General features: G+C 37.6%; 1 protein-coding gene across 2 annotated transcripts in view; it reads right to left on the reverse strand.

Annotated features, from left to right (window-relative positions):
* The window catches only part of znf236 (zinc finger protein 236), a 66,345-nt gene that overhangs the window by 38,144 nt on the left and 12,240 nt on the right, over positions 1 to 15,961 (reverse strand). For both annotated transcript variants that reach the window (XM_088326513.1, XM_088326514.1), the window contains exons 8-19: positions 13,126 to 13,293; positions 12,786 to 12,966; positions 11,910 to 12,182; positions 11,612 to 11,815; positions 10,716 to 10,848; positions 10,110 to 10,370; positions 8,784 to 9,016; positions 6,881 to 6,982; positions 5,206 to 5,348; positions 4,847 to 4,947; positions 4,040 to 4,191; positions 3,424 to 3,600 (exon numbers count right to left, since the gene is read on the reverse strand). In XM_088326513.1, the coding sequence (XP_088182639.1) occupies positions 3,424 to 3,600; positions 4,040 to 4,191; positions 4,847 to 4,947; positions 5,206 to 5,348; positions 6,881 to 6,982; positions 8,784 to 9,016; positions 10,110 to 10,370; positions 10,716 to 10,848; positions 11,612 to 11,815; positions 11,910 to 12,182; positions 12,786 to 12,966; positions 13,126 to 13,293 (2,128 nt within the window). The remainder of the gene's footprint in view (positions 1 to 3,423; positions 3,601 to 4,039; positions 4,192 to 4,846; positions 4,948 to 5,205; positions 5,349 to 6,880; positions 6,983 to 8,783; positions 9,017 to 10,109; positions 10,371 to 10,715; positions 10,849 to 11,611; positions 11,816 to 11,909; positions 12,183 to 12,785; positions 12,967 to 13,125; positions 13,294 to 15,961) is intronic.

Here is a 15,961-nt window from a genome sequence, read left to right on the forward strand (position 1 = left end):
AAGTTATGAATTCCACTGACATTAGTATTAAATTAACACTATGAAAAAATACAACATACATCATTGAGTCAGACTTTTTAGCAAAATGTTCATTGAAGAGTCGGCTTTGTTTATTGTTATCATGAATTGCTTCACTCAGAGCAAGGTAAACCAAAATCTGATACTTGACATGAATCAAAAAGATGCTTGGTGCAACTAATGACTTTGCAAGTTGCAGAAATTCGCTTGCATCAATTTTTTGGCACCGTTATCAATGATGCTCTAACTAGCACAATGTCAAGCTTTTTCTTTACTTATACTGTTATTTATTTAAATAGTTACTTTCCAATTCTACAACAGGTGTGCTTGGTATTGGATTATAGGCAAGAAGTAAAACCAACATCACTTGCTCAAAAGCCACTGATGTGCAAGTACAATTCAAGTACCACTGGACTTTAAAGCAGTGGTCGGCAAGCGATGTACCGGGGCACGGGTCATTTGGTATTGGGTCACACAGAAAATGTGCCTTATTATTTGCTTACATCCCCAAAAAATCTCAAAGCTTGGGTGAGCGTTATACAGATGTTTCCCAGTTGTATATCATTGTAAATGAGCGATGATTGATTAGCTGAGAAATATTGCTGGCCTCATTTGCTCTGCATTGGATGGAATTGGAATCAAACTCAGATCGCGCTGGTATGAGTGCCGGATTCTAACCACTAGACTATCAGGATAGTAAATGATGAAAAAAACTGAAAAGTTTATTATTGGTCCGCTATTCTCTCAGCTCAGCCAATTGACTCCAGAAGTTCTCTGATAACTTATGGAATAACCAATGTCAACTTAACTGTCTAAAGATGATAAAGTCTAAGTTTGAATACATCTGCTAAGTGAAGGGATCATATGTTTGTGAAAAGCAAAACTAGAGAGATGGGCTCTGAGGTTTGTGAAAAGCAAAACGAGAGTAGAGACAACATTATGAAGACCAAAGAACACACCAGGCAGGTCCGAGATAAAATTGTGGAAAAATTCAAAGCAGAAATGGGATACAAGAAGATTTGGTAATATTTATACATTTACCAGGACACTGTGGTAGCTTATATAAAAAAGGAGAGATCATAGAATCATTGCAATCCTACGAAAACCTGGCCCTCCCACTAAACTTACAGCCCGGACGAAGAGAAAACTAATCAGAGAAGCAACCAAGACACCCATGATCACATGGATGACCTACAAGCATACACAGCTGAGGTGGGACAATCAGTGCATTAAACAACTACTAATCATACTTTGCCCTTTATGGAAGACTGGAAAGAATAACACAATTTCTGAAAAAATATATAAAGGCCGATTTGGCGTTTGCAGGAAGCCACAGGGGAGACACAAATAACATGTGAAACAAGGGGCTCTGGTCAGATGGTCAAAATGTAACTTTTTGGGCTGAATGCATAGCATTACGTTTGGCGTAACACTGCATATCATCCTAAAAACACCACCCCCACTGTCAAACATGGTGTTGGCAACATCATGCTCTGGGGTTGCTTATCGCAAGCAAGGTATGGGAAGATCCTAAGAGTGGATTCCACAGATAGATGTAGCCAAACACAGGGCAATTCTGGAAGAAAATCTATGGGAATCTGCAAGAGACCAGAGAATGGGGCGCAGGTTCACCTTCCAAGAGGATAACGACCCTAAACCAAAGGCAAAATTTACAGCAGAATGGTTTAAAACTAACAATATAAAGGTGCTAGACCAGACCTCAATCCTATAGGGCAGGGGTCGGGAACCTATGGCTCGCGAGCCATATATGGCTCTTTCTATGAGTACCTGTGGCTCGGAGACAAATTTGATTGCATGCTAATTTTCTCCATCTCGTCCAAAACGTAAGCTACTAATCCTGTTTGGGTACACACAAAGCCATACCAAAGCTGATCTTGAACCAGTGCTTGGCAGAATATATAGGGCACGTTTGTCACTACAATTTACAGTCAAGGTGTCACACGAAAAAAAAAAAAAAAAAAAAAAACTCGTTCTGGCTGTACATCACTAAAGAATCCGTTATATAAAACCTCACTATATTATCTGTCTTCAGTGTTCAGATACCTTATGATGAATCCACAGAACACACTGTAAATACGCCAAAACACCGGAAGAGAACTTAAAGTTTTTTGATTGGGTGAGTGGGAGGGATGGGTGGAGCTATGCAAAAAGTGCAAGCACTCCCTCCCATCTCTCGCCCTACGCCGTCTGCACCATAGATAAGCACATCAGGCTCCCTTTTTGCAGAATGTTGTGACGTTTTTACAAAATAACTGCTTACATCTGGTTTTGAAACCAATATGTATGAAAAAAAAAGGATCAAAGTGAGTTTAACCGATCTTGAGTAATTGCAAGAAAGACACAAGTTTAAATTGGTATGTTTGTTGATTTTGGGACACGGGCTCTGTTATTATAGCGTATTATGAACTGACCGATAACGGATAATGGATAATGAACAACGAAGATAGAACAAAAACCCTTAAAAACCCCTTTCCATAATTTTTATCAAATCATCAAAAATAAATGTGCTGAAGACTAAGTTTTTGTCTGGGGCGCGTGTTTGGCATTATAGTAAATTTGTCTCATAATATATGGCTCTTTCCCAAAATAAAATTAATATATTTTGCTTTTATGGCTCTTTGAGTCAAAAAGGTTCCCGACCCCTGCTATAGAGAATTTGTAGAGGGATCTTAAAAATGCTTTGCACAATCGATCAAACCTTAATGAACTTGATCTATATCGCAAGAAAAAATGGACAAATATTTTTTTTTCAAGATCTGCAAAACTTGTGCAACATAATTAAAAAGACGTGTCTGTTATCACAGAACAAGTAGGTTGCACAAAGTTTAAACAGAAAGGCCAATGTTTTTGCAACTTCAACTTTTTATTTTTTTAGCACAATGCATAATGTTGAATACATTTAGTTTATTTTCATGTGTCTCATATACTGTATATTCTTGGAAAATATTAAGAGGAATATTTTTATCTATAAGAGTTAAGCCTGAAATATGGCAATATGTCAAAAAGTTCTTGGGGGGCCAATACCTGTGAAAGGTACTGTACATTCTACATTTTATTGAGTATTTTCCCTCTCATTTTCCCCCTCCATTTATTCTCTTATGGTTATGCTCTCGTAACATACATTCCACAAGACCTGAAACAATATGGGTATTCTTCCCATGTAAATTTATGAATAGGATTAGACGAAAAACAACAAAAATAGCGAGCCATGCTTATAGTAGGATCATCAGTTAAAAGAGCACAAATCTTTGCAATTATCTGGGCAATGGTGTAACAAACACAATTTGAAAAAACCTCTTTGTTCATTTAAAAGCTGCAATCGAAGTTTCGATCGACTATAATTCCCTTTTTAGGGAGGTCTGCATGGGGGCTCAGTTGACTTACTTTGATCATCAATGGCATGCTCCTTTTTCATGTGCTTTTTACACAACAGGCTTGTTCTGAAGCATTCATCACACATGGAGCATTTGAATGACTTGACATGGATAATCATGTGGCGGTTCAGACTCCCATTGGTGGTGAAGGATGCTTCACAAACATTACACTTGAAGGGCTTTACTCCTGTCATTGGGGATAAAAGGCATTAAAAAGGATTATGTTAACACGAAAACAAGTAGTTTAGAGGGCCGCATTAATATAAACATTTAATTTTAGTGTGTGCAGCGGAGGTATTATATGGCTGCTCTTTGTTTATGCTGATGTATTAGACAGGGCTTGGAATTGGAAACAATTTACTGGCAAATTCGGCCAATAATTATAGTGCATGCGGGGTAAGAAAAACGGTCTTTAGTGTGCTTCAAACGCAGTGTTTGAACGTCAGTGTACTTGGATGACCTTTACCATTGAAAACATGACAGGGAGCGAAATAAACAAAGCGAGCGAGAGAGAGAGGGCGAGAGAGAGACAGAGAGAATGAGAATGATGGACAAAATATTAAAGAAAAAGCTAAATGTTCCTTCTCAAATTGTTTTTTTGAATAAAACAATCTTGAGATACTAACCTGTGTGTGTATTCAGATGTGCTTTCAAAACGCCGGCTGATACAAAAGCTCTTCCACAGAGTTGGCATCGAAAAGGCTTTTCCCCAGTGTGGGATCGCAAATGTTGTTTCAGATGGCTTGACTTTTTGAAGCCTTTATTACACCAAGTGCACCTAGAGCATTGAAAAACTGACTTCTGTAATCTTATCGACAACAAACTACACATCTCATTATACTTTTCTCCTTGTATAAATCTAAGAAAGTGAAAGAAATTCTACGAAAGCAAACTGTTGTTTGGTGGTAAGCATTGTGCAATCTTGGGGACTATGAACATTTTCCTTACTTTCTGTTAGTGCACACAACTGCACTATCCCCTCAAAAATAAACAAGCATAAAAAAAGAATAGTACTGGCATATCAGAATTTAATATTGTCACATTTCAGTGTTTCAGTGTTTTTAAGGCAAATCAGTTCTACAGGTTGAAAGCAGAAACAAGATTGTTACTTTAAAATTCACCAAGTCTTTATGTTAAGTAACAAGATGCAAAGCTTTGGCAAGCTGTTACACCTACTTTGACTGTTTGGTCCACCGTTTACTGTCAAACAATTTGAAAATGTACAGTGGCTGCAGGTGGAACTCAATAACAAGTAAAAAACTATTCATTGTTACAAAATATCTGAGGTATTAATGCTTTTGTCTGTTCGCTATCGGTTTCACAAAAAGTGTTTTGTCAGGTGCACAACACTTAACAAGAGCACTAAATCCATAGCCAGTGTCAACAGTAGATATTAAGAAAGGCAGAACAAAATATCTAGTTTTTTTTTAAACCTGTACGCTCTCTTGTTGTCTTCACTGTCCTCCTGGTAGTCGTGTGGATCCGTGTCCAATTGAAGGTTTTCTTGAGTATTCTGCTGGAGTAGCTCATTTGCCTGAATTGAAAACAACATGTCATTAACACAACTACAAATAGACACCTGTGCAACACACTTTAATATATATTGATAACAATATTGTCGTAGTGTAAAAAAATTCTAACAAGAAAAAAATACTGAAAAAAAAGTAACAATGACCACATTTATTTAGTGTAGGGACTTTTATGTACAAGGTACATATCTTAGTTCATATATGATGCGAGGCATGCAATATTGTATGAAACAACCTTTAATGGAGTGGAAATGGAAGCTTACCACTTCAGCATTGGGAACATGAAGCAAACTCGGAGGAGGAAAGCTCGATGACAGAGCCTGAGACTCCAGTGTGCTTGAATCCTGTAGCTGCTGGACAGCAGAGAACTGGCTTTGATTATAACTAGAATCTGTCATGGTGAAACCTGTAGAGTGGACATCGAATATTATATGTCTATCTCTATTTATCCTGGTCATATCCCTCGAGAGGGGTGACCGACAGCAAGACAAACTCATACACAAAAACAAAGAAACTAAAAAAAAGGGAAAAAGTAGCAAAAAAACACATAAAAAACATTTATTGGACCATGGCCAACCAAAATGCCCAAACACCCAAACAGGTTAAGCACTTCGGCATGCAAGTTGGTCATGCTTTCATCCCTCCAGATGAAACGGGACACAAGAAAGCGACCATGTCACTCGGGTCAGGGTGACACAACACACTCTGTTGAACAGCAGGGCCCGGCAGCTTTCACTGGTTTACCCTTGCCGCATCATACAGGTGCCCTGCCCATCACTTAGAGCTTCCACTACATTTAAACCTCTTTATGTGGTGGAAGCTAGAGCTCTTGTTGGTGATGAGTGGAGAAGTGTTGTGAAAGGATAGTGGCATGTTTGGACGCGTTATGTAGCCTCCTTAAAAAGGATGCAACAGCAAATGGGTCAACAGCATTTCAGGTCACACAATCTAGCAAAATAAAAAAAAGTCTTACAGAACTGTAAAATGCTTATAAAAAGCATTTTTTTCCAGATTAAAATTTGCAGTGGAAGTTAATGAATTTTAGAATATTAAAATTTGCTTTTTTTAATCGTCATTCTTTGTAACCATGCACACAGAATGATTCGGCCGAGGCTTGAACCAGCGACCTCCCAGTCTCGGAGCGGGTGCCCTACCATCTAGGCTACCGAGCTGGATTCAATGCAATGTATTATCATGCATGCAGATAAGAACAAGTTATTACTGTGCAAAACATAGGTAACAACTGCTAGGCAGACATATTTGGACAGTAATACACTCTTCATGATAAGGGCTTAGCATGCAATTACATAGCAATTAAACTGAAACTACTGGTACTAAAGAAAAAAAAATGCAGACTTAAGGCTTCATTAAAGGCTTTGAAGAGAAATATCAGGTTAAGAATGTGAAAATTGTAGCAATTCTTAAGCAAATACTTCTTATTTGGGGTTTCAAACGTAATTAGACAAATAAACATACTGGCGGCTGAGGCGTCGTAAATTTTCCAATGACTTTTAGTCTCTTGAAAGAGACGACATATTAAAAATAGTTTTTAGAAAACTTGCTTGAATTTTGATCTGAATACTCTTAAATTAGCTTGTGCTTTAACCGTATGGTAATTTTATGATCGTATCCTGAATATATTTTTGACCACAGCCAAAGAACAAAATTTATCACTGAATTTTTTTCACCTAACTTTATGAACCACACACCACAATGTCCATTTCTGAGCATTATTGTAATGTTTATAAACTGCGGTCCACATACACATCAAGCATAAATACAAAAGGGATTTCTTTTTATGGTACTCAATAAATGTGAATGTGAAAATGAATGCTTTTTTGGTGTTACAAATAGTTTGATGCACTTTTGTTTGCATTGTTAAAATGCTCAACCTCTAATAAACCAACCAGAATTTTTGAATTTGTACAGGCAACGTACCTTGTGTTAAAACTTGCTGGTCAAACGTCGCCTGAGGGAGCGTTCGTGTCTCAAATTGGGTGATGTTCTGAGGCAAACCATGTTGGGTATTCACAAAGGAGTCTGTAAACAAAGTAATAAAATAAATAAAAATGGTATGATGCTATGAATAAAGTCTCCAATAAACAAACAAACAAAAAAGATTTATTGGCATGCAAAAAAAAATCAGTGGGCAAATGCTTACCATGAAAAACAAAATAAAAAAATAAAATCCCTTGTAAAAGTGTAAATTCAGTGAACATTTTAAATAAGCAAAAGTAAAGGCAAATTGATATTTATAAAATTCTATAAATAACATATGCAACGTTTCATTCCTCAGGTATGTAATTTGATCCAAAAAAAATTCTCACAATTGGAGCCTATGTTAGAAAAATCTAGGTTTTCCATATTGTGTCAGTAATCTGCAATAATTTAGAAAGGATAATATTGTGCTATTTGAAACTGTTGTACTTTTTAAACACTGGGAAATTTCAGCTTACAGTTAAATTCATGAAAATAAAAAACAAAAACAAAAATCAATCTTACTGAAACTTTTGAGAGTGGGCAAGAGCTGAAGCACCGTTGTCTGTTGTTGCACATAATTGTTAATATTAAACCAAGGCCAAACCTTCTTATCCCTAGCAACTTCTTCCAGGCCATCTGAGGGGATCCAGGGGCGAACCTAGGCCAGCCTAGAGACATAGTCTTTCCAACATATCCGGCATTGCCCCCTAGGCTCCTTCCATGGAAGCGTCCAGAGGGTAAACAGACCAGATACCAAGCCACCTCAACTGGCTCCTCTCGATTCAGAGGAGCAGATGTGATAGTTTGTGACCAGCTGTCATGTAATTCTTAGACAGCAAGAGGGAAAATGTGGCTACCACAAGAGATGGATTAAATTGGTTGGATTTTGCTAACCTGGCATGAGTCAGATTGATATTGTGCTTCTAGGGAGTACTCCAAATCAACAAACTGGGACTGCTCCAATGTAATTTGCATAACAATGTGGGGTCATTCCGTACAACACTGAGCTGATCATGTGGAGGTTTTACACAACCTTAACCATGCTTCACTGCTAAACTTGTTGTTTGGGGATTTGGACCAGTGTAATTTCTGCTAAATACCTTTATTTCATTTTGCAGGATTGGCAGAAGAACAGTAACGCATAGTTCTGAACAATTGCCTGGACAAAGCATCAACCCAAAATAGAATAAAACTTTGCACCGAAAAAAATAAAAGTAATGACCAACAACACCCAAAGTTTCACCATCGACCACCAAAAGCTTGAACCTGACACCAGATTTAAATATCTTGGAACCGTCATATCAGAGGAGTGGTCAGAACTAGAAATAGCCAGGATACCTCACACCACAACTGCACTTTCCAGACTTAAAAACCATCTGGAGGAAGAACAAAATCACAATAAAATGAAAGATCATGCAAGCGCTGGTTACTTCTGTCTTCCTCTATAGTTGGGAGACATAGGAACTTACAGCAAAGCTGGAAAGAAAAAGAGATATGATGCTACAGCAAACTTCTAGGCAACAGCTACATAGCCCATGTGACAAATGAAACGGTGAGGAGCACCCGCAAATGTTACATTGGACCCAACGGAGAACTGTTCAACAGTGGGCAGATGAAAACTGCAGTGGTATGGTCACACCAGAAGATCATCACGACTAGACAAGACTATTCTCCTGGGCACAGTCCAAGGGAGCAGGAGGAGAGAAATACAGAAAAAGAACTGGGCTGACAACATCAAGGAATGAACCGGTGCCAATTTTGCCATGAACCAACTCAAAATTTGTAGTCAACAGCACGAGCCACCACACATTATCTAGTAGTAACACAATAATGAAGAAAACTCTAAACACTCTTATGTTACCTTCTGTTTGCACCAGTGGTTGGTCAGACAATTGTGCTTCTAATGAAACCGACTGGCTTTCATTTACACCCTCTGCTTGGGCGAGTGCCAGCAAGTTTTCTTGTTCGCTCGAAGCTGCAGGTTGTTGCTGAATTGCGTTTTCCTCAATTTCCACCTGCATGTCGTGGGGCACCGTGCCAGCTTCTAGTGGGTCGTCAGCTGATTGAGGCTGCAATTGTTGTGCCAGTTCATATCTGGTTTGAGACAAAATACAAGGGAATATAGTATATTAAAAAACCCAATGATTTTTAACTTTAAAAACCATTAAAAACTTCAAACGACAATACTGTAAAACAATTATGGCTGTACACTGTAAATAAGAATAATAATGGTAGAACGCTTTTGATTTTGCAAAAAATTGATCCAAGTTGACGTCTAAAAGCTCTCTAGAGATCTTTGAGAAATGTCACTGGTTTCATCAGCTATGTTTGGCAAGGGGGCGGTAAGAGGTGAAATTATTTTCATAAGCATTTGTATACTTTTTAAAAACTTAAATCAATCTTGTCATCTAAGAATTGAACTATAACGTTGTTATGCACACATTTAAACACTTATAATGATCAAAGTAGCCCTGTAATATCCCATACATATACTCAAAGAAACTAAACCCATGGATGACAAAGGAATAATTGAATGCTTTCCATGAAAAACAGTTTATATGTAAGCTTTCTTGGGAAGCAGGTATTAAAATAAACAAACTTAACTGAGCTCCCACGGAATTAAAACATTGTGGTACTAAGATATTTTTTATTTTCAAGCATTTTTTATTGCTTGGTTCACCACTAATTGAGGTATAAATTTTGAAAGAAGGTCAGACTAACTCTTTCTGTGAGACAGATTTTTAAAAAATAAATTCCCTAGTGCAGAGATCCCGCACACAAAGATACAACCAACTTAACCAAAATGCAACCAACACATGCCTAGATGCATCGGCTCGCTACAGTTTAACTGTACGGGTCAGGTGTATCGACATTTCGTTCTATGTGCATTGTTACAAAGAATGACAATACAAGTAAATTATTATCATTATTATTATAATCATGGATAAATTTAACTCACCTGATAATCATAAATTGTCTTGTGGGATACTATGCCAGGTAATTATTCATTTCAAATTGACTAAGAATACAAAGCGATTGCATATCTTGCCAGATTAAAAAAGCACTAACATAATAAATTCTTATAATGCGGCTCTAAGTAAGGTGTCCTCAAAAACATACAGCATACAGTAGACACAACATTTTACATTAGCATTGTTGGATACAAAGAACAAAAGTAAACTCAAACCTATGTGTCTTCATGTGTTTTCGGCAGTTTGGAGACGACTTAAAGGTCTTCTGGCAGTAGGGGCACATGTAAGGTCGTAGGTCACTATGAGTGGTCATGTGACGCCGTAGGCTTCCGCTAGTGGTGAATGTTGTATCACACATGACACACTTGTATGCCTTCAATCCCGAGTGGGTCCTGATGTGAGCCTTGAGGACCCCCGAGGAAGCGAAACCCCGACCACACTGTACACACTTGTATGGCCTCTCTCCTGTATGAGATCTTGATTAAGCAAAAGGGAAAATAAATAAAACAAGGACAATAAAACATCACTTTCCATGATACCTGATAGTTAGGATTTGGCGCTTTTACCGCCACTAACAAGGTTTGATCCCAGTTGCCACCAATAACATGCAATTGTGGTCTGCAGTCATTTTCGACTCATCAACATTTTCACAAATAAGATAATATACCAGTAAGTATTTTCATTTATTTCCATACACAAAGCAAACTGGATTATACGGCGCACGTTCAAATTTCTGGCCAATTTGTTGTTTTTGGTGCGCCTTATAGTTTGAAAAAATTGGTATCGAATCAATGACTAAAGCACCGTATAAGACATCTCACCTAATGTGCTGTTTTAGATGACTTGATTTCTTATAGGCCTTATTGCAGAACTGGCACTTGTATGGGCGATCACTGCCCACCACTTCCAGGTACTGCTGAAATGCCAGGCGAGGATTTTGAGATGGGATGAGGCCTGTTTGAAAGATGTTTTTTTAAATATGTGATTAAATTCCGCTTCATATACAGAAACGGCTCCAAAATGAATGAACAGAATGAGCAGTGTGCTCTATTTTTGTAAATACAGTGGTACCTCTTTAAACGAGCAAATCGACTGACTTTTCTACCACTTCACGAGCAGTCCCAGGGCCTACCAATAGAAACTGCTCGTCACTGCTTACCGCCGGAGTCAGCTAGTCTAGTTTGCATATGCAGAAGACAGGCAAAACATTTTTTTAAATGTGCTGTAAAATGTTGTTGTGTGTCAGTTTTTTAAAAGTTACAATTGATTTAATTTTAAGTGTACAGTAAATGCTTAGCTACCATGAACAGTCAATCTCATACCCGTCAGTCTCAGCTAATTGCTCCTCTTATTAATCTTCCTTGCACCCCCCTTTCTCGGGTGCAAACCCACAATTTTGTTACGGTGCTCATAAAAAACTCACATATGATTTTGGTGATATCTTATTCATCTCATTGCTTCATTTTTATGTTTGGTTACTATTTAATTGTGTTTTAAGTGACCAGGAAGCTGTGTTTTATAGCTATTTAGGATTCTTTTGTATGTGTTTCGGAAAATGTGAGTGGACCAATTCGTTCGTAATCATTTCTTAATGGCAAACATTGCTCGCTGTATGAGTATTTTGAGCTACAAGCATGATCCTAGAACCAATTAAGCTCGTAAGAGGAGGTACTACTGTATATAAGAGTCTTGAGTTTGACTTTCTGGACCATCTTACCAAAATCTGTAATGAGAATGGGCTCTTGCAGTGGGATGTCAGGCAGGGGTAAGACACTCTTCGACACTTTGGCTTTGTTTGTTTTACGTGGGAATCTATGCTTCTTCTGCTGTAGGCTTTTGAAGTGAGACGCTATATGTGTTTTTCTGTGTCCTGACGTCCGAAAAATCTTATCACAGTGAGGGCAGGAGAATGGCCGATAACCTAAAAAATAAAATGTAAGATTCGTGAAAATAAAAAATGGCACATTGTTGTGTAACATAATTTCATATAATGCCGATAGGGTAGACCTACTCACCCGTATGCAGTCGCATGTGTACTTTCATGCTGCCAGATGTTGAGAAACACTTTAAGCAGCATTGACACTCAAAAGCCTTTATCCCGGTGTGTGTTTTCATATGAGCTGTGAGTGTACTCTTGACAGCAAATGCTCTAAAGCACTGTTTGCACTTAAAAGGTTTCTCATGGGTATGGATGCGGATGTGCCGGACGAGGTCGCTGGGTTTTTTAAATTCCTTGGAGCAGTAAGGGCATCCATGCCAGCGGATGCCGTTTTCCTCTCTAATGGAGCCTAGAAATGAAAGTGAAAATTCAAGTGAGCATTCCAGTTAGTTATTTTGAGCAGTAATCACTAAAACACTTTTACTGTATTAGGGGTGAGTGATATAAATACTCTCAGCAATTTAGCCCTCAAAGAAATTCTCCCCAAAAATATATTTTTTTCCAATCGGGCATAGAATATGTAGTGTTCCTCCAAACAATCAATCTAATATGTTGCAAAATATTCCACGCACCGAGGGACTCGAGAAATGTAGTGTCAAAGTTAACTCCTCTGGCTTGTTTGCTGTACAGATGTAACATCATTGAAGAAACGCAACAATTGTGAAATGGTGAATCCCATTAAACCAACATATGAGGCAAACTCCGAAACAGAAAGTGATTGTACTGAACATCGATTGCGTTCTGCTCATGTTTGCTTGGAGGTAGAAAAATGTGGCTTTTTGGTTTTGGTTTGGCTTTGGCGGCGCGTGCCGCTGTTGGTATAATTTTGTCCGGCTAGATCCCGTTAGCGTCAGGGCGGCTGAGGACGTTCCTGTTTGTTTGCTCACGACTGGCACTCTTTGACCGCCCACCGTGTGTTGTTTTTGTTTGTTGTTTGTTTTTGCTTCCATACCTGGCATTTGAATAGGTTTTTTGAAAATACTTCTTTTTCTTTCTCTGACAGGTTTGTCCAGAGGCTGTGCCTTTTTTGATTCCACATTAGTGGCCTCTGATGTCTGTTTCGTAGACTCTCTGGTGTTGGCATCACCATCCTGAGTTGGGGCAACAGTGAGCCCGCTGTTTTCTAGGGCTTGCTATGAAAATATGGTTGGAATTTGTTATGACAATATAATCTTAATTGCCTAAAACAACAACCACATTATAACAGTTAAACAATATTTAGTCTAATATTCGTCTAATATGTGTGCAGGAGGTGAGGGGGAGTTGGAGTCGAGATCCACTTCTTGTCTCACCTGTAGGATGTCTTGGTTAATGGCACTTTCCATGGCAACAGCCGGCTCTTGGGGTTGGGGCTGAGGTGTCTCTCCATTAACATGCTCAGACAGTTCAAGAAGCTGCTGAATGACATCTGTTACTGCCTCTCCACCGTCTGATCCTGCAGCACCAACTGTGTCCGTCTCCTTTTGAACATGCAAGAAAACGGGATAAAATATGAAAGGAAAACTGAACTGTTGAAAGGAAGTGAATAAAAAGTCCAAATAAAATACATAAGCCGAGTTTGTTCCAGGATTATTTGCACTGACGTTATTTTTACATATGAAAAAATTAAAAACTAATTGGCCTGTTCGCGACCTCCCAAAAGCATCAATGTGAACCGTAAATACCTATAAAACACATCTTCCTTATCACTAAAAACAAATGGGAGTCACAGTGATCACAAACCTGTCAACTTGTACATTTTCCCTTTATTTTATACGTTTCTTGATCATTTCAAATTGTGTAACAAATTTAAATATGGGAAGACCAATCTTGCCCATTTTTGTTCTAATCCAGATCGGCTCTATCACTGGAAGCAGGGAACAACATCATCGTAGATTGCTAATATTGTTGCTATATTCTACATAGTCTGTCTTGCTGTTACAAGGTTCTACGCTGTGTTTGTAAGTTATTATCGCTTCATAAAGATAATCTGCAATTATTAATAAGCAGCAAAATTGGAGAGAGTTCAGAGACACAAGCTCGAGAGATTGTCGATGATACGTAAGCACTTACTGTACAGTTAAAATTAAAGTTACTGTAATTTTAAATTAACGTAAAATTCCTTTCCATGCTTTAATTAACATATTTTTTGCCTGTAATAGTTTGCATGCACAGACTGAACACTGCTGGCAGTGAGCAGTCAGGAGCTGAGTGCTCTCTAGTGGTCGCCTCTAGCACTGCTCGTTATCTGGATTTTCCTTCCTATAACAAGCACGTTTTTTTTTTTAAATTTGCAAATAAAACTCAAAAACTGAAATTCTCATATTTCGAGGTGCTTGTATAAAAAGGTACTACTGCTCAATATAGATAGATAGAGATAGATAGATACTTTATTCATCCCCGGAGGGAAATTCACATTTCCAGCAGCATCCCTGAGCTGAGAACAATACAATAATAAAGCAAAAAGAATACAATATACAAATACCTAGTGTGACGTGCAAATGCCCACTGTAGAGTGTTATATAGAATATCTAAATAGTGCTACACAGGATACATATTGCAATAAAATTCGCTAATATGCAATGTAGGTGGTGTGGTTTAATGTGGGCTTTTACTCTGCCGGGTAGAGTTAAAGAGCCTCATGGCATGAGGAAGAAAAGATCTCTTCAGTCTGTCCGTAGTACAAGACAGTGACAGCAGTTTGTCACTGAAACTGCTCTTCTATCTACATCTATAATACTAATCCAATAAGGTCACAGTTGTTTGTTTCAAATTTGTTGGGTTTATTCAACTGAATAAAGCTTCAAACAAAAATATGCCACAGCCATATATACAATATATATGTTTTGTCACATTTGTATCCATTGAAAACACAAAAACTCAAATACGGGTAGTCATAACACTGTTAAAACCAAGGTTAACTATTAAATGTCAATCTTCAATCAATGTTGGAATAATACTGTAATATAAAAAAGTAAAAAACAGCACTGTGAATACTATCCAAATGCACTTTAAGTGCAAATTTGATTTTTTTTGTTGGTGTCAATTTTAAAGCTTTAAGCTTAATCTATTGAGATTTACTGCTGCTTCTACTCTCAGCTTAACATTGCACTTCAAAATTTCACGGTTTTATAACACAGTGCTTTTTGTCCCCTCATTCCCGAATTGGATCTCCCACAATAAAAAACAAAAACAAAGTGAGAGACCATACCAGCTCACAAGGTCAGAGAAAAAATTAAAATAAAACACGCTCAACAGACTCAAAAAACTGAAAAACTGTCATACATTCCCCCACGGTCTCCGTGATTACATCTGCATGTTCCTTAAATAGCAGAAACACACATCAATTTATTCTGCTTGAGCTTACCCTACTTATAAGCAATGTTCACTACACTGTTATCAAAGTCAAAGAAAAAGAATGAAAATATAACTATAATTAATTTCCTTTTTAGATCACCAATTGCACTCCACTACGATCTGACAATTCGTCATATGTCATTCCGCGTTGCTGGGCATTCTACTTGAGCGAGGTCATTGGGGCCGTGGTTTGTTGCATAAGTGCTAGGGGCCCACTAGGAAGTGCCAAAGAGCAGTATGACCACATGCAGCTCCAGAGCCACTCTTACACGAAAGCAAATGTTTACTGATTATGTTGGTATTTATTGGGGGTACCTTGACACAAAACTTAAAGTACTACTGTGATAATTTTAACGAAAATGGGTTCAGCCACATATGAACACACACCCACGAACTCAAATTAGGATTGATATAATACTCTAAACTAGAAGTCTAAATCTAGACTAGAGAGATAGACTAAATAGACTAGACTACACAGTTGTCCTTAAAACTTGCTGAATATTTGTTATATTATATATATATAATATTATGATATATATGTTATATTATATATTATATATATATTATTTGTTAATATTTTGGTATTCATAGAGCCTAATGAAAACAAATTTGGGAATTAAACATTTTAAATCTTAACAAAAAATTTCCAAAGATTAATACGTTTAAAATAATTTTTAATCAGGCTTCTCTAATACAACATTTTTTTTTTAAAACAATAAATTTGTAAAACTGTTTTGTTAATAAAATGTCAAGTCAAGTCATGTTTATTTGTATAGCCCTTAACCAAATGCT

The sequence above is a fragment of the Urocampus carinirostris genome, chromosome 2 (assembly GCF_059441175.1).
Source record: "Urocampus carinirostris isolate Australia breed hairy pipefish chromosome 2, RoL_Ucar_1.0, whole genome shotgun sequence".
NCBI classification, from domain to species: domain Eukaryota; kingdom Metazoa; phylum Chordata; class Actinopteri; order Syngnathiformes; family Syngnathidae; genus Urocampus; species Urocampus carinirostris.